At 45.2% G+C, this 25,487-nt stretch overlaps 1 protein-coding gene across 4 annotated transcripts in view; it reads right to left on the bottom strand.

Annotated features, from left to right (window-relative positions):
• Window positions 1–25,487, bottom strand: part of ARL15 (ADP ribosylation factor like GTPase 15) — a 589,960-nt gene that overhangs the window by 359,681 nt on the left and 204,792 nt on the right. For all 4 annotated transcript variants that reach the window (XM_063961997.1, XM_063961969.1, XM_063961988.1 and 1 more), the window contains 2 exons: window positions 3,746–3,890; window positions 771–830 (listed from right to left, as the gene is read on the bottom strand). In XM_063961997.1, coding sequence (XP_063818067.1) covers window positions 771–830; window positions 3,746–3,890 — 205 coding nt within the window. The remainder of the gene's footprint in view (window positions 1–770; window positions 831–3,745; window positions 3,891–25,487) is intronic.

The raw sequence follows: 25,487 nt of genomic DNA, 5'->3' as shown, positions 1-25,487 counted from the left end.
AGCATTTACTATGATAATTAGTATTTACTGAGAATTCTTTGTTTAAACTTCCCCTTTTTTCTTCTTTACTCTGCAGTCCCCCAAGATCCTGACAAATCCATTCTGTTTATCGGTCCTTTTAACACCATTTTCCCTGGTGCACCGAGTCATGCAGCACAATGGCTAAGACCACACTTAATAATTCCCTTATGGAATTGGCAGATCTCTCAGCAGCCGAAGTGATAACTTCCTCCCTGTGAGAGATTAGTAACCCTGCGGCGAGAGGTGAAAAGTGAGGCGTGTTTACTAGACCTCCTGTGTTACTAGCAGGAGTCATGTGAAACACAGGGTCTCAGACCTTGGACAAATCACACACAGAAACATAGTATGTAAAATAGAACATGTAGCAAATAATGACTAAAAATTTGGGAGAACTTCCTTAGCTTATATATAAAATCGCAGGCGACTCTGGACTATTTTTAGTCAGCCACGGTGAATTTGTTCACAGCTTTAGGAGGCCCCAGTGTCTCAGTATATTTTCACAAGGCCACTGCGAATGAAATTGCATCCGCACATGCAACCCCTGACTCAGGCCCTGCGCAGATTTTTGCCTCTCACACGTTTTATTGTGAAGCCCTGGATCTGCAAACAGGTAGCTAAATAATATGGCTACAGCTCTTAGAGTGGGAGTATTTGCCAACATGACACCAATAATCCAAACACCATGAATGAAGAGGGCACACAATACATCCATCAAAGTAAAGGGAAACACAAACCAGGGATAATCATACCTCCAAGTTCTTTTATATTCAGAATGGCACTCTGGAATGGAACAGCTTTTATACTAAATCCTAAAACATAAACAGAACAAGCAGTAGTGAATGGTTAGGTGCGACACCATAGGCAAATCTCTACCAGTCTGTACTAGCCATTACTCCCACCGCTGAGCCACACTTCTGCATTAGGAGGAAAAGTGATTTGACGTTAATGTCTCCCTTCACAACTTAAATTGGGCATACACTATACAATTTGGCACAAAATAGAAAATAAGAGAAACACTATGGTGCGCAGAGCAGCCTATACAGTAATTGCACTGGTAAGGGTGACTCCCACACCCCCAAGACAAGCAAAAAAAACAGAGATTTGTGCAATCAACTATATATGGCGCTGTGATATATATGGATATCTATTTACAATAAATATCAGTGACAGTGCTGATTTTAATTACGTTCCTGTGGTGATTTCAAAATCCAGCGTGTGATCTCGTCTTTCAAATCTCGTACTTCTTCCTAAAGTTTTTCTGGAGTGCCAATGTCTCAGTCGTAATGATCATAAAAAGACAGAAAGAGAACCGTATCTAGTGTAATACGTTCTTTTTTATTTTTAAAATTTACAGACTGGACAATACATAAAACATTAAAAAAACATATGGTCCCAAATGTGGAACCAATGTGTGAGCACACTGAACGTCAGATGATATCCCAAACAGGTAATAGAAGAAATAATTACCGGACAATTTGAGTACCCAAACAAGTTCTCAAACAAGTGTGAAAAGTTCCAGCTGGCCTCCCGGGAAATGGTCCGCTGGTATCCGGTATTTGGTTCCTCAGAAAGACACTGCGGGGTCACCTGCGCTCCACCGGTTCTCTTTTTGTCTTTTAATGATCATTACGACTGAGACATTGGCACTCCAGAAAAACTTTAGGAAGAAGTACGAGATTTGAAAGACGAGATCACACGCTGGATTTTGAATTCACCACAGGAACGTAATTAAAATCAGCACTGTCACTGATATTTATTGTAAATAGATATCCATATATATCACAGCGCCATATATAGTTGATTGCACAAATCTCTGTTTTTTTATACACTATACAATTATCTGGCAGATCACCTGTGGTTGGAATGAAAACCTGGTAATGGACGAGAGCAACGGACAATCGACCATTTGCTCCCAAACACTGGAAAATGGACAAAACCTAGCCGTGATTTCACCAATTTGTATATACTACAGGTTTTGTCCATTTTCCAGTATTTGGGAGCAAATGGTCGATTGTCAGTTGCTCTCATCCATTACCAGGTTTTCATTCCAACCACAGATTATCTCTGACAGATAATTGTATAATAATTGTATATAGTGTATGCCTAGCTTTAGGACTATAGTATAATATATAATATAATATATACTATAATCTAGAATACAATACTATATATATATATATATATATAGAGAGAGAGAGAGAGAGAGAGAGAGAGAGAGAGAGAGAGAGAGAGAGAGATAGTTATTCATTCATTATGTACTGTATAGTGTACATGCCATACAATTCCATGGACTTGGTAGCCCTGTACATCCAGTTGTATCCTGTAAGACTAGAGTCCTGTGACAGATGATCTGACCCACTGTGATTACTTAGTCCTAGGCAGGCGGTAACTACTAGTCAACAGTATCTACAGTACGGTGGCCGCCTAAGGTTGGTGTCAGACGGACATTTCAAAGGCTTTTTAACAGTCAACCTAACTACCGTGTAAAAAGAGATATGTAACCTCTCTCGTATTTAACCTGTCAGTATAGGAGCCATCCAAGATGAATAAGGATGCTGATCTAGCTGTGAAGCCACATCTGACACCAACTACCGGTTTGCCATCAGTTCTGAAGAACACTTGGCTGAATACAAACAGATATGAATAGACCCCTAAGTCATTTGAACAATATCAGTGGGTCTGAAATTATCTGTGCAAGGAGCTATTTTGGCAGAGCAAAATCCAGTGCTAGAGCAGACATCTGCAGGCCACCAGAGGTGGGCAGGGATGCAGTTTACGGCATGCAGCACAAGTGGGCAGTTTTTCTGTGGGACACAAGTGCTGTACATGCAAGGCAATGCCAGCTAAATGTATCATCTTTGCCGATCCATGTGTAGCAGTTGGGAAAAGGTCACAAGTAATGCTGCTATACCAGCTGGGCACTCTTGGTACAGTACATTGTGGGCACACTAATAGAGTATTATACCTTTATTGCAGTACATTATTTTATTCTACATCACTACTTGGCAAATGCAGATTAACTGGCACTGCGCAAGAGGCAAATAAATCCAATGAAGAACATACAGGTAGCTCATATGGGCATTTACGACAGTGGGCAAAAAGCAATGCCACATACATGGCCAATTTAATATTCATTGTGAATGGCTGAGAGTCCTGTCAGCATGTTCTTCCCAGGACTTATTATTCGGACTTGCTGAGCCGGTTTAGTTGTATATACCAAGCAACGAGCGCTTACTAGTGGGCACGAGCCATTAAACACCTGATAATATTAAAGAACAATTGCTCCCTAAAATGATTAAGTGAGAAATAGCTCCTCCCTACCGCACAACTGTAAGGTTCCACCCCAGAGATCACACATCTTAAAGAACTAATCCCCCCACATGCATGCTGGGAGATTCAAGACTGGCACAGTTTTATGTTGGCACAAGATCTACCAAACAGCTGGGATCCCTGGCATGTGATTGGCACACAGGTGGGCGGGGAGGAGGTGGGGTGTTTAAAAAAAAAAAAAAAAAATCCCAGTCAACAAATCCTTTAAAGCCAAGGGAAAATGATAACTCAAATAAAACCGTAATAGGCTGTAATTGTTATAGCAATAAATACATTCCCTTATTTTCATCAGGTACAGTGACCGGGGGGAAGGGGAGGGGATGAACAAAAGAATTAGGATCAAACCGTATCCCCCCACCCTAATTATGGAGAGGTGCACAGTAAACGGAATTACCTGTGGTAGGCACGATATTGTCTTGGCTTTCACTGCACAGCTGCGATAACATGCTCGTCTTGCCGGATCCTGTGAGCCCTATACAAACTATATCGTATTCGGGCCGTGGAGGCGGAGGACCCTTACAACACAGGGCTCGAAAACACTGCAAAAAACACAATAAAAACCATTAGCAATAATAAATGCTTTATAATGGAATGTGTTCAATACGCATGACAAAGGAACAACACGGAACCTGTCACAGATGTTCAAAGAACAGAAAAATAAAATCTGATCAGACCATGAAAAACACACCATTTTTTCTATATTTTCATACCTTAAAACTATTCACATTAAACACATTGTATGCAATATGGTAGCTACACAGCGCTAAACTGGCTTTTCTGTAGTAGTAGAATGGAAAATCAATATTACAGAAGTTTCAGTAAACTTACTTTAAACCCATCCTAAGACTGTACAACGCAGGAAGAGGAGTGCGCACAAAGGAACAGACTAGGGCACAATAAGCGTCCCAGAGGAATTAGTGATACAACAAACTTAAAAATACTGTTACTTAAAGATTGGTAAATTCTCCTTTAGGTTGCAGTACACACTCCGTACAATGGGGGTCATTCCGAGTTGTTCGCTCGCAAGTGGATTTTAGCAGATTTGCTCATGCTAAGCCGCCGCCTACTGGGAGTGAATCTTAGCATCTTAAAATTGCGAACGATGTATTCGCAATATTGCGATTACACACCTCTGTGCAGTTTCTGAGTAGCTCCAGACTTACTCTGCCAGTGCGATCATTTCACTGCTTGTCGTTCCTGGTTTGACGTCACAAACACACCCAGCGTTCGCCCAGACACTCCCCGTTTCTCCAGCCACTCCCGCGTTTTTCCTGGAAACGGTAGCGTTTTTTCCCACACGCCCATAAAACGGCCTGTTTCCGCCCAGAAACACCCACTTCCTGTCAATCACATTACGATCGCCAGAACGAAGAAAATGCCGTGAGTAAAATTCCTAAGTGCATAGCAAATTTACTTGGCGCAGTCGCAGTGCGGACATTGCGCATGCGCATTAAGCGGAAAATCGCTGCGATGCGAAGATTTTTACCGAGCGAACAACTCGGAATGACCCCCAAGGGGCCGGATTCATATTTGTAAGTTAAGCAAGCAACTGGGCAAAACCATGCAGCACTGCAGGTGGGGCAGATGTAACATGTGCAGAGAGATTTCGATTTGGGAGGGGTTATGTTGCATCGTTGCAGGTATATACTGGCTGCTTTTGTATATAGCCCACATATGATTTTTACACTGCAATTTAGATTTCAGTTTGGACACAGCCCACCCAAATCTACATCTGCACTTGTTACATCTGCCCCACCTGCAGTGCAACATGGTTTTTTTCCAGTTGCTTGCTTTTTTTGCTTTACTTCCAAACATGAATTAGGCCCAATATACAGTAATTCAGAAAACGGATCCAATAATAATACACAAAAACACCCCTTATCTGGTATAACACACAGTATATACCAATACAGTTCATAGCACGGCATTGTATCAAGCCAGCTTACAGCTTGTACCGCGAACCACAGCCCATACCACTGTACTGAGCAAACAGACAATCCATCAAAGAACGTGTGAAAATACGTTGTGTAACATCATTTGAAAATGGGTTTTACCAATACAGTAAACTTGTGGGCTGTTTGTTGATGATTGGGGTTGGTAAAGCATGACCGACCACCAGTCACCATACCGACACCGGGAACCCGGCACTGAGATGCCCGACAGGGGGGAGAGCGCAACGAAGACCCTTGTGGGCTCGCTGCGGGCTTGGGGGCAAGTTGCGGACACCCACCAGTGGGAATAGTCCCTGTTAGTTGGCATGCCGACTGTGGGGATTTTGAGGGGGGAGGGGATGTAGGTGTCGGTATTATGACCGGCGGCATAACTACATCCCCTCCAAGCAGCCAACATATGCCGCTCATCTCAAAATGCCAGCGTAAAATATAGTCATAAGACGTTGCCGAAATAGGCCAGCACCACTATACTACAGCAGGCCAGGAACAGGCCACTAGCACTGAGAGGCCTAGCTGAATTATGGATTATGGATCATCATTTATTATGACATATGCAACAAAATATTCAACAGCACAGGGGGTAAGGCCCAGAGGGGGTAAGGCAAATTGGGGGGCAGCACGAGTCCTCTGTACAGGGCTTGCTTTCCTGGAACAGCCTGAGAAGTGAAGATTTCAATAAAACATTTGTCCCAGTCAGGAGGATTATAATGTGTAACATACATGTTGATAGAGTAGTGCTGTTCCCCTTACTCAGCTACGGCTGAGAATCATGTGGGAACTGTATAATACACACAACATGCAGTTCATTGTATCGGGCTGGCGTCCGTTTATGGGATTTCAGGGATGCATAATCCACTTGTGATCACAGCTCGCTGGATGTGAGGAGGTAACAGGGTTGGAGTGAGAAGGACAACAAGTCAGAGCTGCCAGCTAATTTTACAGCTCTCATGAAGCTCTGCGTTATGCACCATCACGCCTCTAATGTGACCGGACATATTAAACCTCTCTCTAAAAGTAACAAGTACGAGATCTGCACATGTCAAGCCAACAATCACCATATATACATGCAGGTAAAGGATTTAACTGCTGACTCCCCCGCCAGCCATCCCTCGTAGCGACTGCAAGAGTATACGCTTGGGGCATTGGACTGGAGGGAGGAATCAAATACTGTTGACAAATACACTGGTCTACATAGTGGCACAGTGGTTAATACTGTTGTCTCCCAGTGCTGTGGTCCGGAGTTCAATTCCCAACCAATGTTTTATTTGTGTAGGGTTTGTATGTTCTCCCCAAGTTTGTGTGGGCATCCTGTGGCACTCCGAAAAACTTGTGGAGGGGGGGGGGGGGGGGGGAGATGATTATATGAATGGTACGTATTGTCTGTACAGTGCCGAGTAATTGGTTATATAAACAACAAAACTAATGCACTCAAAGTGTGGTTTTGTTGTGGTATCTCGGCCATCTTTACAGTGCAGACTGCCGTTCACTGGTTTCCCTTCAGACAATCTAAGTTTACATTGTAAGAGCCTCTATCTAAATGAATCACGGTTGGTTATTGAACAGCTTTAAAAAATAAAATAAAAATAAAACCCTAGAATGACTACAACACCCATACCCTATTCAACCTAACTAACCTGGCTGTCCTTATTTAGTCCTTTACGCCTCACGTTAAGGTTCACAAATACCAAAAAAAGTCTTATTTTTGAGACGGATGTCATTCAATTTATTAAACAAAAAGCACCGTTATCGGGGCATTTCATTCACACAACTATAAAGGGGGGTACACACCTAGAGATGTGTGCTGAGCGATCTATCACAGACCGCTCAGCACACATCTGTCCCCCCACAGGGGTGGGGCATTCACTTCACACAGCGTTGAAGTGAGCGACCTGCTAGACTGCATGCAGGCTCAATCTAGCACCGGCGATAGGCCCGCGCATCGCTATCACTTGGGGACACACACAAAAGACCCGTGCTTAAGTTCTAAGCAATCTAGTCAGATTGCTTAGATTTCCAGAACGGATCTCTCTGTGTGTACCCCCCTTAAGTGTGTGTCATACATTTTCTTTTTCACAGCCCTAAAAACCTGACGAGACAGACCGTTCTCACACTTGTTGCAATCTAGGTTTTAAAATATGCACCCAGACGAGCCTGTAAATGAGAACATGATCAAAGTTGTTGGGGTCAGACTAAGAAAAACAATGGCACTAGTGCCTGTCAGAAGGTGATTCCCACTGCACAGAAAGGTTCAGATTACTCCACGCAGCATGAAAAACGCTCATTTTCTACAAGAGAGTGAGAGAGAGAGAGGTTTCCTCTTGTGATCACGAGGAACCTCACTAATGCTCTGCAATCAGTTGTTGTCGTCAGTCGTGCTTCTCAAAAACAGCTGAAAAGTCAGAAAAAAATAGAAATAAAGCACTGGAAGAAAAATGAATCTATATCGCTATGAGAAATGTTTGATATTTTTACAGCATAAATCTTAATGTCAGTGACAGGAAAGGGCTACGGTGGGCTATTAACATAAATCTGACAAACGCTAATTTGATGGGTGGCTGTATCTGTCTGCTGCTAGGCCAGTCTAGACAGTCTATTGAGAAAAGCTAAAACACAACTGTTTGTCCCCTGTAACACCATCTGGTAATGGCAATAAGAGCCTACCCAGTGCCATTCACAAGTGGGATCAAAGGACATGCAAATGCCTTCATGAAGTCCTACACACAGAAGATTCAATCTGAGCTCACCAAGCAGTTTTCTGAAGACCTTAACGAAGAAATCCCGGACTTTGTCAGCACTTAGCAATGCGTGAACAGAAAGAGGGGAGGGGGGGTGCCATGGCTGTTAACAGGCAGGACCCCGCTATACCTGCTTGAGAACGCACAGCAACCTGCAAAACTTCTTCGGCCAACGAGTTTTAACCCATCAGACGCCCATTAATTCCAAAGCACGAACAGGCCTATTGGCATTCATTGCACTTCATAGTTAAGTGTATTTCCCTCGCTCGTTCTTCCATTAATCTCCACTCCGGCATTACATCAAAGCGATGGGGGCCCCCTATTGAACTGCTGTAAGTATGGCAAACATAAAAGTCTGATCAAGAGGCAGGGCCTTCTCCGAGCCTTCTGAGTTCCACTAGTTTCTGCACAGAAGGAACGGACGCAGTGCAACTTCCATTCATGAAAGAGCAGAAGCAACACGCTACTAACTTCTGTTCCCTCTTCTATGAAAAACGAATCAGAAGGTGATCAGGGAATAAGAAATCAAACAAAATAATGCCACAGGTGGTGCTGGTGGTCTTAGAACATTTTCCCCCAGCAAAAAAACACTTTCCCTGAAAAAATAAACAATGACGCTGGCAGAAATGTAACATTGCTAATGATAACTGCGTGCGATTGGTCAACCACAGTGAAAACAGACCCATTTATGCAAAACCCCTAAAACAGCAGCAACATTGATTTTAAAAGCGACTTTACACTGTACTGCACACTTGTTCTATGCAGATAAAAGATTGTGTCTTACTCCATTGCTGCACATACATTTTTAAATGTGGTCATTGGAAAAAATTTAATGTTTTATTTGCGCTTGCTACTCTTCACATGCTACAGGATCCAAGACTCTTGGGTATTAACTAACTGCACTATCCGGCCACTGACAGTAATTGGTTTCCATTGCGTACTGCGATTTTTAGCGACTTCAGAATTCCCTGTGAAACCACAGCCCCAGTCGTACTCCAGTCACATCTGACCCAGGTGCATCAAGGGGAGGAAGCCGCAGCTTCAGACAAGCCTGCGGAACAAACTATGAATACTGTAGGTTTTATTATTGCTGAAGCGCTTTATTATTCAGTTAACTTGCAACGCTGATTGACCATGTATGTTGCTCCACACTAGAATATGTATGCCAAATATCAAAGTCCACCCCATATCCTTAGTCACTGACTAACCAACAAATAGATAATATTGCAATCTAAATGGGACCAATTAAATTCAACACTTCAATTGAATAGCTCCAGGAGGGAGCTCATGGAGTTATTCAATTCAGCGCGACATTATGCTGGAGCGGAGGATTTCTTCTTGCATCCCTCCGTGGGTTGCGAGCAGAAATCCGACAAAATTAATGGTGCAATTAGTGTTCCTATTCGGGCGCCATGATCCAGGCTAGGTTACTATTCCCAAACGTAGTCCACGTGGATGCCAAACAATGGAAGAGTTGAACTTTTTTATTTTTAAAGTGTTGACCTTTCGTACCCTGTCGACCTATCATCCAGATCCCGGAAGAGGTGCCTCAAACTGCTCTATATCTGCATGACTAAAGATGGCATTTAACCATCGCTTCTAAACCATTCGATGGTATGAGCCGCTGAGCACATATGAAAAGGACAGAGCTAGTTCGCGCATTTTTCCAAAACCTTCCGCAGAGTCAGCATTTCTCGTTAACCAATCATCGGTAAAACATTCACAATAACATAATCAACTGGCAGAGCCACCAGCAACGGGCTGAAAACATTGATGCCTGTGACCGGGATGCAGTTAAAATGCTGGCGGTCGGGATGCCGGCTGTCAGTATACCGCCAGAGCATCCCATCTGCCGGAATGCCAGCAGCGAGTCACAGGTTCTATTTCCACTCGGTTGGTGGCGTTGACCCACAAACCGAGTTGGCCAGAAGCGTGGCGAGCACAGTGAGCCCGAGTGGGCACTCGCTGCCTTGTAGCTGGTATTCCGGCAGATGGGATGACGCTGGCGGTATACCGACAGCTGGCATCCCGTCTGCCGTCTTATTATACCGGATCCTTGTGACGCATCAGGTACTTATCCATCCCTTAGGTCAGGTAGAATTAGCAAAACTGCTCAAAGTTAGTATAAAACCTCCAACTCCTGACCTTCATGTGTACGGATAGTTCTATTAGGTTTTTAAACATAACACTGACAATTTTTGGATATTGGTTCCACATAAAACACGGGATCAGTACGAAATCCCGCTGGACGGGACCCCGGCGGTTGAAATACAGACACCGGAATCCCGACCAGCACAATCCCAACAGGGTTGGCGAGCGGAACACAGCCCCTTGCGGGCTCGCTGTGCTTGCCACGATGCGGGCACGGTGCCTCGCTACCCTTGGCATACTAATTTATTCTCCCTCTATGGGTGTCGTGGACACCAACGGAGGGAGAATATGTCGGGATTGTGCCGGTCGGGATTCCGGTGTCGGTATTTCGGCGGGATGTTGACCGCATCCCTAAAAACACGAATAGCAGTAACTCCACAGTCTCTGCCAGGAATACTCAACTAAAGTCACTCTTTTGAAGGGAGGTGAACAGACGGGTGACTGGCCTACAGTTCTCTTCATCACAATGGAGAAATGGAGGGTGCCAGGAAAAGTAGCAATTTCCAGTTGCTCAGAGTGCAGTGGAATGCATTATTATTTGCACTGGGATACAAACACAGACAAAGCATTGCAAACAGTCTTATCTTTGTCACACACAACAAACGAGTGACTTGTTTCACACACAGTGCCAGTAACTATGTGTAAGGCAGAGAGAGTCCAGGCAAGTTCAGTCCAGTTATGCCATCAATATTACAGTAATGACTCCATAAAATCCTTCCAGTAGTAAACAACATCGTACAAAAACAGAACAACAATCGGCATGCAGACATAATGACCTAGGGCCCAGGGTCAGACAGTTCAAAGCGATATTTATCTGTGTTATCTGTACAGGTTAGCCGGCTGCAGACTACATAAATCTATGCAACGTAACATGCCGAATTATGACACAGGATTTCGCCTCTGAAGAACAGGCCAGACGGGGAACATCACTCGTCATCTTCCAGTGACTTTGACAGGCCGCTATCAGCTGAAACACAATAAGACTGTAAGCTCTGACACTCAGGACAGGAATCTGGCAGTGAAGAGTGGACAAAATAAGAGAAGATTATTTAAGAACATGGCATAGTCTGAATGTAACAAGTCTTGTAGATCTTGCCAAGTAATGGGTAAGCCTGTTCTCTGAGCAAGCATTTTTCCCACTTTTAGGTCGTCTGCAATCTAAGGCATGGGGCACAAAGACTGACCCCAAATAGGACAGAATAGAGCGCTTGTAAGATTAGATATATTAAAATATATAAGATGACGCATTACCTAAAAGGGAAAAATAGGGGATAAAACAAGGCAATTTTTAATGTTTAAGCTCCTTTATGAAGATTTGTATTGGCAGACTAGTGTTTAGAGTGATACGAGGTATCCAAAACTTGCCAGGAAAGTTTAAAATTATATATCTATAGTTCCCGCTAGGAAGCCCCCAAGCCTTCCCATCACTGTGAATAGATACCGAACACATGTGCGAGGCATCTATTCATCAGGCGGTGATCGGCAAACGCAAATTTTCCCACCCGCGAGACACTGCGGCCCGTGGGTGGGGAAGGTACAGGTCAGGGCACATTTTGGTAATGGACACCCCCATAACTACACTGCATCCCACAATCATCATATACCTAAGCTTCTGTTTGTGCGCCAAGTAAAGCAGAAGTAGGAAATCGTTCCAACTCAACCACCTAGTACACGAGCTGTGGAAGTTTCTATAGTGGTAGCATAAAAACGGCAAGTTACATATTGCCTTTGCCAAAACACAGGGACTGTCCTGGACCTCCAAAAATTCCACACAAATATCAGTTACAACTAGACATTGACCTGTTAAATTGGTTCTTTTTTTTTGTTGTTTTCCCCATCATGGACAAAAGATGTAGGGAAATTCACTGAGTAGCATTCATAATCATAATACAGGATTCTGCAATAACTAAATGTATCTACGATTACGATGATTTTTTTTTACCAACTTTGTTTGCTGAAATGGCACTTCTACAGCAAGAAATAAAATGGGTAGAGGGAAGTCAGTCATCATACTATAAAAAGAGCAGAATAATTGAAATAGCTTCTTTTAAGCTGACTTTATTTAAAGATAATTTCAAACAGCGTGATTCTGTAATTACATAAGTGAGACAGTGCAACAAGCTAGAGCAGGCATTCCCAACCACGGTCCTCAAGGCACACCAACAGTGCAGGTTTTAGTGATATCCAGGCTGCAGCACAGATGGTTAAATCAAAATAACTGAGCTACTAATTAAGTCACCTGTGCTGAAGCCTGGATATCACTAAAACCTGCACTGTCAGTGTGCCTTGAGGACCGTGGTTGGGTATGCCTGAGCTAGAGGTTTAATGTTAATCTGCACTGCCATCCAGTGGCAAAAAAGCAGAATGCATAGTTACAGTATGTTACTTTTTTTTATAAATCGCTAGCTAGTTTGTAGATTAAATATCACATTAGAGTACTATATCCCTAGATATTGTGGCAAGTTATTCCATATAAGTAACCACTGGGGGGGGGGAAACCTTTCACTACTGCTAAGTCTGTACCACGCACTACTAAAAACCGATGCACACTATAGGGGTATAAAATAAAAATAATAGCCTACAAAAATAAGAATTTACTTACCGATAATTCTATTTCTCGGAGTCCGTAGTGGATGCTGGGGTTCCTGAAAGGACCATGGGGTTCCTGAAAGGACCATGGGGAATAGCGGCTCCGCAGGAGACAGGGCACAAAAGTTAAGCTTTAGGATCAGGTGGTGTGCACTGGCTCCTCCCCCTATGACCCTCCTCCAAGCCTCAGTTAGGATACTGTGCCCGGACGAGCGTACATAATAAGGAAGGATTTTGAATCCCGGGTAAGACTCATACCAGCCACACCAATCACACTGTACAACCTGTGATCTGAACCCAGTTAACAGTATGAGAACAGAGGAGCCTCTGAAAGATGGCTCACTACAACAATAACCCGATTTAGTTAACAATAACTATGTACAAGTATTGCAGATAATCCGCACTTGGGATGGGCGCCCAGCATCCACTACGGACTCCGAGAAATAGAATTATCGGTAAGTAAATTCTTATTTTCTCTATCGTCCTAGTGGATGCTGGGGTTCCTGAAAGGACCATGGGGATTATACCAAAGCTCCCAAACGGGCGGGAGAGTGCGGATGACTCTGCAGCACCGAATGAGAGAACTCCAGGTCCTCCTTAGCCAGGGTATCAAATTTGTAGGATTTTACAAATGTGTTCTCCCCCGACCACGTAGCCGCTCGGCAAAGTTGTAAAGCCGAGACCCCTCGGGCAGCCGCCCAAGATGAGCCCACCTTCCTTGTGGAATGGGCATTTACATATTTTTGGCTGTGGCAAGCCTGCCACAGAATGTGCAAGCTGAATTGTACTACAAATCCAACGAGCAATAGTCTGCTTAGAAGCAGGGGCACCCAGCTTGTTGGGTGCATACAGGATAAAACAGCAAGTCAGATTTCCTGACTCCAGCCGACCTGGAAAACTATATTTTCAGGGCCCTGACAACATCCAGCAACTTGGAGTCCTCCAAGTCCCTAGTAGCCGCAGGTACCACAATAAGCTGGTTCAGGTAAAACGCTGACGCCACCTTAGGGATAAACTGGGGACGAGTCCGCAGCTTTGCTCTGTCCGAATGGACAATCAGATATGGCTTTGTGAGACAAAGCCGCCAATTTTGACACTCGCCTGGCCGAGGCCAGGACCAACCGCATGTTCACTTTCCATGTGAGATATATCAAATCCACAGATTTGAGTGGTTTAAACCAATGTGATTTTTGGAATCCCCAAAACTACGTTGAGATCCCCCAGTGCCACTGGAGACATCAAAAGGGGTTGTATATGCAGTACTCCCTTGACAAACTTCTGGACTTCAGGAACTGAAGCCAATTCTTTCTGGAAGAAAATTGACAGGCCGAAATTTGAACCTTAATGGACCCCAATTTGAGGCCCATAGACACTCCTGTTTGCAGGAAATATAGGAATTAACCTAGTTGAAATTCTTCCGTGGAGCCTTCCTGGCCTCACACCATGGAACATATTTTCACCTAAACTGTGATAATGTTGTGCGGTCACCTCCTTCCTGGCTCTGACCAGGGTAGGGATGACCTCTTCCGGAATGCCTTTTTCCCTTAGGATCCGGCGTTCACCCGCCCCTGCGTCAACGCAGCTGCGGTAAGTCTTGGAACAGACATGATTCTTGCTGAATCAAGACCCTTCTTATCTCTTGAAGTTCCGGTTACCTTGGCCAAACCGGAGCCACGAGTATAATTCTTACTCCTCTCCTTCCTATAATTCTCAATACCCTGGGTATGAGAGGCAGAGGAGGGAACACATACCCGACTGGTACACCCACGGTGTTACCAGAGCGACCCAGCTATTGCCTGAGGGTCTCTTGACCTGGCGCTTCAGGTGGGACGCCATCTTATGACCACCTTTGGTCTTTCCCACGGTTTACAATCATGTGGAAACTTCCAGATGAAGTTCCCACTTTTCCGAGTGGAATTCATTCCTGCTGAGGAAATTCAGTTTTCCACTCCCGGAATGAACACTGCTGACAGTGTTATCACATGATTTTTTGCTCAGCGAAAAGTTCTTGCTGTCATTGCCCTCCTGCTTCTTGTGCCGCCCCGTCTGTTTACGTGGGCGACTGCCATGATGATGTCCGACCAGATCAGCACCGACTGACTTTGAAGCAGAGGTCTTCCTAGGCTCAGAGCATTGGAAATTGCTCTTAGCTCCAGTATATTCATGTGGAGAAAAGTCTCCAGACTTGACCACATTCCTTGGAAATTTCTTCCCTGTGTGACTGCTTCCCAGCCTCTCAGGCTGGCATCCGTGGTCACCAGAACACAGTCCTGAATGCTGAATGTGCTGTCCTCTAGAAGATGAGCACTCTGCAGCCCCCACAGAAGAGACACCCTTGTCCTTGGAGACAGGATTATCTGCTGATGCATCTGAAGATGCGATCCGGACCATTCGTCCAGCAAATCCCCCTGAAAATTTTTTGCGTGAGATCTGCCGAATGGAATTGCTTCGTAAGAAGCCACCATTTTTCCCAGGACTCCTGTGCATTGATGCACTGATACTTGGCCTGGTTTTAGGAGGTTTCTGACTAGTTCGGATAGCTCCCTGGCTTTCTCCTCCAGGAGAAACACCTTTTTCTGGACTATGCCCAGAATCATTCCTAGGAACAGCAGACGTATCGTCGGAAAAACGCTGCGATTTTTGGAATATTTAGAATCCACTCGTGCTGTCATAGAACTACTTTAGATAGTGCTATTCCGACCTCCAACTGTTCTCTGGACCTTTCCCTTTTCAGGATATCGTCCAAGTAAGGGATAATTAAGATGCCCTTTTCTTTGAAGAGAATCATCTTTTCGGCCATTACCTTGGTAAAGGCCCGGGGTGCCGTGGATAATTCAACGGCAGCGTCAGAAACTGATATTGACAGTTCTGTACCACGAACCATAGGTACCCTTGTTGAGAAGGGCAAATTTGGACATGGAGGTAATCCTTGATGTCCAGGGACACCATATAGTCCCCTTTTTTCCGGTTCGCTATCACTGTTTTGAGTGACTCCATCTTGATTTGAACCTTTGTATGTAAGTGTTCAAAAATTTCAGATTTAGAATATGTCTCACCAAGCCGTCTGGCTTCAGTACCACAATATAGTGTGGAAGACTAATACCCTTTTCCTTGATTGTAGGAGGGGTACTTTGATTATCACCTGCTGGAAATACAGCTTGTGAATTTTTTTCCCAATACTGCCTCCCTGTCGGAGGGAGCCTTTGGTAAAGCAGACTTCAGGAACCTGCGAGGAAAAGATGTCTCGAATCTCCAAACTGTACCCCTGGGATAATACTTTGTACGATCTAGGGGTCAACTTGCGAGTGATCCCACTGCACGCTGAGACTCTTGAGACGACCCCCCACCTCACCTGAGTCAGCTTGCACGGCCCCAGCGTCCTGCTGAGGACTTGGCAGACTCGGTGGAGGGCTTCTGTTCCTGGAAAGGGGCTGCCTTCTGCAGTCTACTTCCCTTTCCTCTATGTCTGGGCATATATGACTGGCCTTTTGCCCGCATGCCCTTATGGGAACGGAAGGATTGAGGCTGAAAAGACAGTGTCTTTTTCTGCTGAGATGTGACTTGGGGTAAACAGGTTGGATTTCCCAGCTGTTGCCGTGGCCCCCAGGTCCGATGGACCGACCCCAAGTACCTACTCTCCTTTATACGACCATACTTTCATGTGCCGTATGGGATCTGCATCACCTGACCACTGTCGTGTCCATAACATCTTCTGGCAGATATGGACAACGCACTTATCTTGATGCCAGAGTGCAAATATCCCTCTGTGCATCTCGCATATATATATATATATATATATATATATATAGACTGCATCCTATTAAATGCTCTATATCACTAAAATATTTTCAGTCAGGGAATCCGACCAAGCCAACCCAGCACTGCATTTCCAGGCTGAGGCGATCGCTGGTCGCAGTATAACCACCGTATGTGTGTATATACTTTTTAGGATATTACTCCAGCTTCATATCAGCTGGCTCCTTGAGGGCGGCCGTATCTGGAGACGGTAACGCCACATGATAAGCGTGTGAGCGCCTTATCCACCCTAAGGGGTGTTTCCCAACGCGCCCTAACTTCTGGCGGGAAAAGGTATAACGCCAATATTTGCTATCGGGGTAAACCCACGCCTCATCACACACTTCATTTTATTTTATCTGACTCAGGAAAAACTACGGTAGTTTTTTCACTCCCACATAATACCCATCTTTGTGGTACTTGTAGTATCAGAAATATGTAACACCTCCTTCATTGCCCTTAACGTGTGGCCCTAATGAGGAATACATTTGTTTATTCACCGTCGACACTGGATTCAGTGTCCGTGTCTGTGTCTGTGTCGACCGACTAAGGTAAACGGGCGTTTTAAACCCCTGACGGTGTTTTTGAGACGTCTGGACCGGTACTAATTGTTTGTCGGCCGTCTCATGTCGTCAACCGACCTTGCAGCGTGTTGACATTATCACGTAATTCCCTAAATAAGCCATCCATTCCGGTGTCGACTCCCTAGAGAGTGACATCACCATTACAGGCAATTGCTCCGCCTCCTCACCAACATCGTCATCATACATGTCGACACACACGTACCGACACACAGCACACACACAGGGAATGCTCTGATAGAGGACAGGACCCACTAGCCCTTTGGAGAGACAGAGGGAGAGTTTGCCAGCACACACCAAAAAACGCTATAATTATATAGGGACAACCTTATATAAGTGTTTTCCCTTATAGCATCTTTATATATATGTCTATCGCCAAATTAGTGCCCCCCCTCTCTGTTTTACCCCTGTTTCTGTAGTGCAGTGCAGGGGAGAGCCTGGGAGCCTTCCCTCCAGCCTTTCTGTGAGGGAAAATGGCGCTGTGTGCTGAGGAGATAGGCCCCGCCCCCTTTTCGGCGGGCTCGTCTCCCGCTCTTCAACGGATTCTGGCAGGGGTTAAATATCTCCATATAGCCCCCGGAGGCTATATGTGAGGTATTTTTTGCCAAATAACAGGTTTCCATTGCTGCCCAGGGCGCCCCCCCCCCAGCGCCCTGCACCCTCAGTGACTGCCGTGTGAAGTGTGCTGAGAGCAATGGCGCACAGCTGCAGTGCTGTGCGCTACCTTAAGAAGACTGAAGAGTCTTCTGCCGCCGATTTCTGGACCTCTTCTCTTTTCGGCATCTGCAAGGGGGCCGGCGGCGCGGCTCCGGTGACCCATCCAGGCTGTACCTGTGATCGTCCCTCTGGAGCTAATGTCCAGTAGCCTAAGAAGCCAATCCATCCTGCACGCAGGTGAGTTCACTTCTTCTCCCCTAAGTCCCTCGATGCAGTGATCCTGTTGCCAGCAGGACTCACTGTAAAATAAAAAACCTAAAACTAAACTTTTCTAAGCAGCTCTTTAGGAGAGCCACCTAGATTGCACCCTTCTCGGCCGGGCACAAAAACCTAACTGAGGCTTGGAGGAGGGTCATAGGGGGAGGAGCCAGTGCACACCACCTGATCCTAAAGCTTAACTTTTGTGCCCTGTCTCCTGCGGAGCCGCTATTCCCCATGGTCCTTTCAGGAACCCCATGGTCCTTTCAGGAACCCCAGCATCCACTAGGACGATAGAGAAACATTTGTTTGCAGATCTGTTGCACATGCAAATTTACGTTCCAGTGCTTTATTGCAGCTCAAAAAATCTCAACAATAGAGACTTTATAGCAATCATATATCATTTTTCGACATAAAAAAAATAAATATGAAAATACCACCACACGAAACAAGAACTAACGTTACTTAAACATTTAATGTATTCAGTCGGGGTGAGTTGTATGATCTTCCTTTTCCTGGAATGTCAAAACAGCTGTGTTTACCCTCAATTATTATCTATATATTACTCACAGGATTCAGCCTTATTTCTGAGAAAGTCTGTCCCGCATCCAAAGCCTCTGAGTAATGATAACTGCCTTCTTGACAGCAACACTTCACACCGATACAGAACACCCCAAAAATGACTTTAAAATTCACAAGCCTAAATCAATGCAAAAGCTAGGCACAATTATATATTTTTTTTCTCATGCAACGCCAGTGAATACCACAGTTTTGCTAATTGTTTGGATTGGAGTATAATTAAATAACTAAAAAAATGTTAGAACTTATTTATTTGTTAACATAAATAGGGAGTAGTCTCCCTATTTATAGGGAGTCCCTATTTATAGTAGTCTGACTGTAGATGTAGGCAAATGTGCAGTGTGAGAGACACCCCATCAAAATATGTACCCTGAGTGTGTGCGTGTACAGTACATGGGCCAACTGGTTTTTATCTGCTATCAAATTCTACTTTTCTATGTATCTATGCTACAGCACAGATTTACTCTAATACTTGATATAAAACTCTAAGGGCGGAATGTAGATGGCACCCAAACAATTCAATTGTAGCTCTGTTCGGGCGCAATTGATGCCGGCATCTGCATTTCAGCTCTGAACCTCCTACCACCACCACCACCTCAGGGGTGGCGAGCTGAAATGCATGAAAAATTACCTCTTTGGGTGCCCAAACGGCACATTTCACGATCCTGTCCAGCACTTTGGTCAGGTTTTGCTGCTTTACTATGGGCGTGAAAAAGAGACACAATTGAATATCGTCCCCCGCGATCTCCCGTCACTTTAGATGGGAGATCGGGCGTGATAATCAATGAAATACTGCCCTAAGTCTAGTCTTTGAAGATCTCAATGGCACTGCCAAGGAGGCCAAGACATGCCCCGGGACACCATGAGGATCCTTGCAACCTAGATAAGGAACCCTCAGCTAAAATAATTTAGTGAAAGCAGGCAGCATACTAGAGTATATATATATATATATACACATACACACACGCCAAATAAGCCGCACCACCGATAGAATTAAATGTTTATCAGCTTACTCGAACATACAGCCTACTGGAGTTAGCATGTATATTACCATGGCTATATCTGCATACGAAATGGTACGCTAGTGTTCTTCTAGAAAAAACACTAACGTAGCATATCACATGCAGATACAGCCATGGTCACACACAGAATATAGGCATGCCGTATATAATTTTAATCAGCATAGTCTTCTTGTGCATCCTATTTGCATCATTTTGCGAATAAGATTCATTTTCGTCAAAAAAAAAGGCCAACAGAGTTGCACAGGACCTGTCAGTCCACTCACACCAGGCATCTCCCGCTGCATGGTGTATTGAGGCTACATGTATGGGGACATCTGTACCTGCTATATTTTATATCGTCTCTCACTAAAGCTCAAGCTTCAAATTCCAAGAAGTTCCACTGATGGGACAGAAAACAAAATCCCACCTGATTCAACTAAACCAGTGGTTCCTTACCTCGGCCCTCAAGTACCCCCAACATTTCGTGTTTTCCAGGTCACCAGCAGGAGCACAGGTGTATTCATTACTCACTGACACATTTTAAAAGACCCACAGGTGGAGGTAATTATGTCACTTGCAATCCTGTGAGGAGACATGGAAAACATGAACTGTTGGGGGTACTTGAGGACCGCGGTTGGGAACCACTGAACTAAACTGTTAATGTGAAACAAGAAAAAAAGAAAAGAAACAAAAGATATTACTTGAATATAAGACAGTCCCACATTTCACTGCCAACATAGTAATTGTAGATATTGTGACCATCCACAAATCATACCACTCCCGTTCAGAATGGCAATGACGTAAACTCCAACAATAATGACATCAGACAAAAGCCATATATCTTACTAATAACTCATCTCACCAATCACTGGGGTAGAACACAGGTTAAACTTTTACAACTATTATTGTCAAATCAAATTAGAGAAGAGGCATTTCTCTACTCCACCCTATAGACACCTCCGCCTTGCACCACTACAGGCAGAGACGGGTCCCAGTTATTACACAAGGAAAGCCATTGTCACTCACTCACAGGTAGACAATATGATCCGTCGGCGCCTGCAGCAGCAATGCGAGCACTGCAGAACGGCTGCACTGGTGATATGTCTGAGAGTGGCAGTAGAATGACGCATAATCTAAATCAGGGACCAATCCAGATGGCCTCACAGAGCGCTGCACATTACATTGAATGGGCTACTGAACAGGGTGAGATGCCTCCAGCTTGCTCAGAAACCCAGGAATAGGACAGTGAATGATTGGATGAATCATGTTTCCAATTACACCATACATATACGAGGATATGGGGGGGGGGGGGTAGGAAGACAACAGCATGAAAGCATGGGTCCTTCCTGCATCATCACAACTCTTCAGGCTGGCAACATCATGGTACTAGGCATGTTTTCATGGTAGTGTATGGACCCTGTGATTTGAGTGGATGGTTAGTAGAAACCATGCAAGAAAACTCAAGTCACATTACCCAACAATGTACTAACATGATGGTCATAATCATTTGGCCCCTCAGTGTATATGTTAATTGCTAACTAAGTCTACCATCCACTCCACTATAACATACCAAGTATTAACAAATCATTTATTCATCCTTTTCTCTTCATCGTCATACACAAAGAAGGATAGTAGTAAACCTGTTTACTATACAAAGGTAACTTAACAGATCATATATATGGTATACTGTATCTAACAATCACATACAGTATATACTAAAAGTTTACATGGGCTGGTTTGTCAGGAAGCTGTGCAGGCTACTCATAGTGCATGTCTCTTCCATCAAAGCTCAAATGTACACTGGCCATCAAGAGCAGGGGCAGAGCAGGCCCGGTCCAGGCCTGCTGAATGAGACCAGCACTTAGGACTCCTTGAGAGACCATGTGAGACATCTTCACAAGGATGAGCTCCACATCAGCCCCTCCCCAGTGATCCTGCAGCTGCCCAGCTACAAGTAAGTCAGGTACTTGCCCACCTACAGTATGAAGAGTCAATGAGACCCACAGCCAGGTCATTCTGCTGGCGTCTCGGATACTAGACCAGGCCCAACAGTCTTGGCTCCCAGGACACATTTAATTAAATAGTAAACAAACACATTTTGGATGCACAGTGCTGTGGCATACCATGCATTGGGGGCACTGTGGTGCGGTAAACTATGCATTGGGGGCACTGTGGTGCGGCATTCCATGCATTGGAGGCACTGTGGAGCGGCATACTATGCATTGGGGGCACAGTGGTGTGGCATACTATGCATTGGGGGCACAGTAGTGTGCCATACTATTCATTGGGGAAACTGAGGTGCGGCATACTATACATTGGGGGCACTGTGGAGTGGCATACTACATATTGGAGGCACTGTGGTGAGGCATACTATGTAGGGGCACTGTGTTTGTGGCATACAGTGTACTGGGGCACAGTGGTGTATCATACTGTGTATTGGGGGCACTGTCGTATGTCACACTATGAATTGGGGGCTTGGTAGTGTATGATTTGAGCAGCAGAGACAGGCATGTATCGGAGTATGATGGCATGTGGGAAAGCCTGAGAGGCATTCATGAGGCATAAGTGGTGTCCTATAGAAGTTTTCATACAGTTTGGTTGCAGATGATATAGGGAGGGGGGTGGACTGCACACCCTAACTCTAAACATGACAACTGCTACCATGTCGAGGTGCTTTGCAAAATTTTGCCCAAAAATATTGGCCTACCCGCCACATCCAGTTGACTTCATTAGGTAGGTCCCTAACATTCCTTTGGTTCAAGCGCAGGGAAGGGTGGGTAAGCCCTTATTTTTGGGCAAAATGATGCTAAGAACCCCAATTTGACTCTATGTTAAACTGCAGAATTATTGCAATTATTCTGATTAGTAATGTTTGGAGTGTGCACCTGCATTCTCTTTTTTTGGGTGTACTGTATTGCGGATGAGTCTGGCTCCTAAACTTTTACGTTGCCTCCTACAACTTCACAAAATGTGTCAAGCCCCGCAGTATATATAATACATTACAGTATACTAGGTACAATATAATAAAACACCACTAAGTCACTCTCAGCAGGGGGATTCTACTTGAAGACAGCAGCAACCAATACAGATACAGCATCCGCCATGATGACATCATTGCAATGCAGCGTGTACAGACAGCGATCGCTTATCAACACACACACTTATTATTTTCCCACATCAACACTCCCCAGGATTTATGGATCTTTATCTTCATTCGAAAATAAGAATTTACTCACCGGTAATTCTATTTCTCGTAGTCCGTAGTGGATGCTGGGGACTCCGTAAGGACCATGGGGAATAGCGGCTCCGCAGGAGACTGGGCACAACTATAAAAAAAGCTTTAGACTACTGGTGTGCACTGGCTCCTCCCACTATGACCCTCCTCCAGACTTCAGTTAGGATACTGTGCCCGGAAGAGCTGACACAATAAGGAAGGATTTTGAATCCCGGGTAAGACTCATACCAGCCACACCAATCACACCGTATAACTCGTGATACAATACCCAGTTAACAGTATGATAACAACTGAGCCTCTCAATAGATGGCTCAACAATAACCCTTTAGTTAAGCAATAACTATATACAAGTATTGCAGACAATCCGCACTTGGGATGGGCGCCCAGCATCCACTACGGACTACGAGAAATAGAATTACCGGTGAGTAAATTCTTATTTTCTCTAACGTCCTAAGTGGATGCTGGGGACTCCGTAAGGACCATGGGGATTATACCAAAGCTCCCAAACGGGCAGGAGAGTGCGGATGACTCTGCAGCACCGAATGGGCAAACTCTAGGTCCTCCTCAGCCAGGGTGTCAAACTTGTAGAATTTAGCAAACGTGTTTGACCCCGACCAAGTAGCTGCTCGGCAAAGTTGAAGAGCCGAGACCCCTCGGGCAGCCGCCCAAGAAGAGCCCACCTTCCTTGTGGAATGGGCTTTCACCGATTTAGGATGCGGCAGTCCAGCCGCAGAATGTGCAAGCTGAATCGTACTACAGATCCAGCGAGCAATAGTCTGCTTTGAAGCAGGTGCACCCAACTTGTTGGGTGTATACAGGATAAAGAGCGAGTCAGTCTTTCTGACTCCAGCTGTCCTGGAAACATAGATTTTCAGAGCCCTGACTACGTCCAACAACTTGGAAGCCTCCAAGTCATTTGTAGCCGCAGGCACCACGATAGGTTGGTTCAGATGAAACGCTGATACCACTTTGGGGAGAAACTGGGGACGAGTCCTCAATTCTGCCCTATCCATATGGAAAATCAGATAAGGGCATTTACATGACAAAGCCGCCAATTCTGATACACGCCTGGCCGAAGCCAAGGCCAACAACATGACCACTTTCCACGTGAGATATTTTAATTCCACGGTTTTCAGTGGCTCAAACCAATGTGATTTTAGGAAATCCAACACCACGTTGAGATCCCAAGGTGCCACTGGAGGCACAAAAGGGGGTTGAATATGCAGCACTCCCTTAACAAAAGTTTGAACTTCAGGTAGAGTAGCCAGTTCTCTCTGGAAGAAAATCGATAGAGCCGAAATCTGGACCTTAATGGAACCCAATTTTAGGCCCATAGTCACCCCTGACTGTAGAAAGTGCAGGAAACGGCCCAGCTGAAATTCCTCCGTTGGGGCCTTCCTGGCCTCACACCACGCAACGTATTTTCGCCATATGCGGTGATAATGGTTTGCGGTTACTTCTTTCCTAGCTTTAATCAGCGTAGGAATGACTTCCTCCGGAATGCCCTTTTCCTTCAGGATCCGGTGTTCAACCGCCATGCCGTCAAACGCAGCCGCGGTAAGTCTTGGAACAGACAGGGCCCCTGCTGCAGCAGGTCTTGTCTGAGCGGTAGAGGCCATGGGTCCTCTGAGATCATTTCTTGAAGTTCCGGGTACCAAGCTCTTCTTGGCCAATCCGGAACAATGAGCATAGTTCTTACTCCTCTTCTCCTTATTATCCTCAGTACCTTTGGTATGAGAGGAAGAGGAGGGAACACATAAACCGACCGGTACACCCACGGTGTCACTAGAGCGTCCACAGCTATCGCCTGTGGGTCCCTTGACCTGGCGCAGTACTTTTCTAGCTTTTTGTTGAGGCGGGACGCCATCATGTCCACCTGTGGCCTTTCCCAACGGTTTACAATCATTTGAAAGACTTCTGGATGAAGTCCCCACTCTCCCGGGTGGAGGTCGTGCCTGCTGAGGAAGTCTGCTTCCCAGTTGTCCACTCCCGGAATGAACACTGCTGACAGTGCTAACACGTGATTTTCCGCCCATCGGAGAATCCTTGTGGCTTCTGCCATTGCCGTCCTGCTTCTCGTGCCGCCCTGTCGGTTTACATGGGCGACTGCCGTGATGTTGTCTGACTGGATCAGTACCGGCTGGTTTTGAAGCAGGGTTTTTGCCTGACTTAGGGCATTGTAAATGGCCCTCAGTTCCAGAATATTTATGTGCAGGGAAGTCTCCTGACTTGACCATAGTCCTTGGAAGTTTCTTCCCTGTGTGACTGCCCCCCAGCCTCGAAGGCTGGCATCCGTGGTCACCAGGACCCAGTCTTGTATGCCGAATCTGCGGCCCTCTTGAAGATGAGCACTCTGCAGCCACCACAGCAGAGACACCCTTGTCCTTGGAGACAGGGTTATCAGCCGATGCATCTGAAGATGCGACCCGGACCACTTGTCCAACAGGTCCCACTAATAGGTTCTTGCATGAAACCTGCCGAATGGAATTGCTTCGTAGGAAGCTACCATCTTTCCCAGGATCCGCGTGCAGTGATGCACAGACACCTGTTTTGGTTTTAGGAGGCCTCTGACTAGAGATGACAGCTCCTTGGCCTTCTCCTCC

The sequence above is a fragment of the Pseudophryne corroboree genome, chromosome 1 (genome assembly GCF_028390025.1).
Source record: "Pseudophryne corroboree isolate aPseCor3 chromosome 1, aPseCor3.hap2, whole genome shotgun sequence".
Taxonomy (NCBI): domain Eukaryota; kingdom Metazoa; phylum Chordata; class Amphibia; order Anura; family Myobatrachidae; genus Pseudophryne; species Pseudophryne corroboree.
Note: the sequence above shows the minus strand (reverse complement) of the source record. Positions and strands in the feature narration are given on the sequence as shown.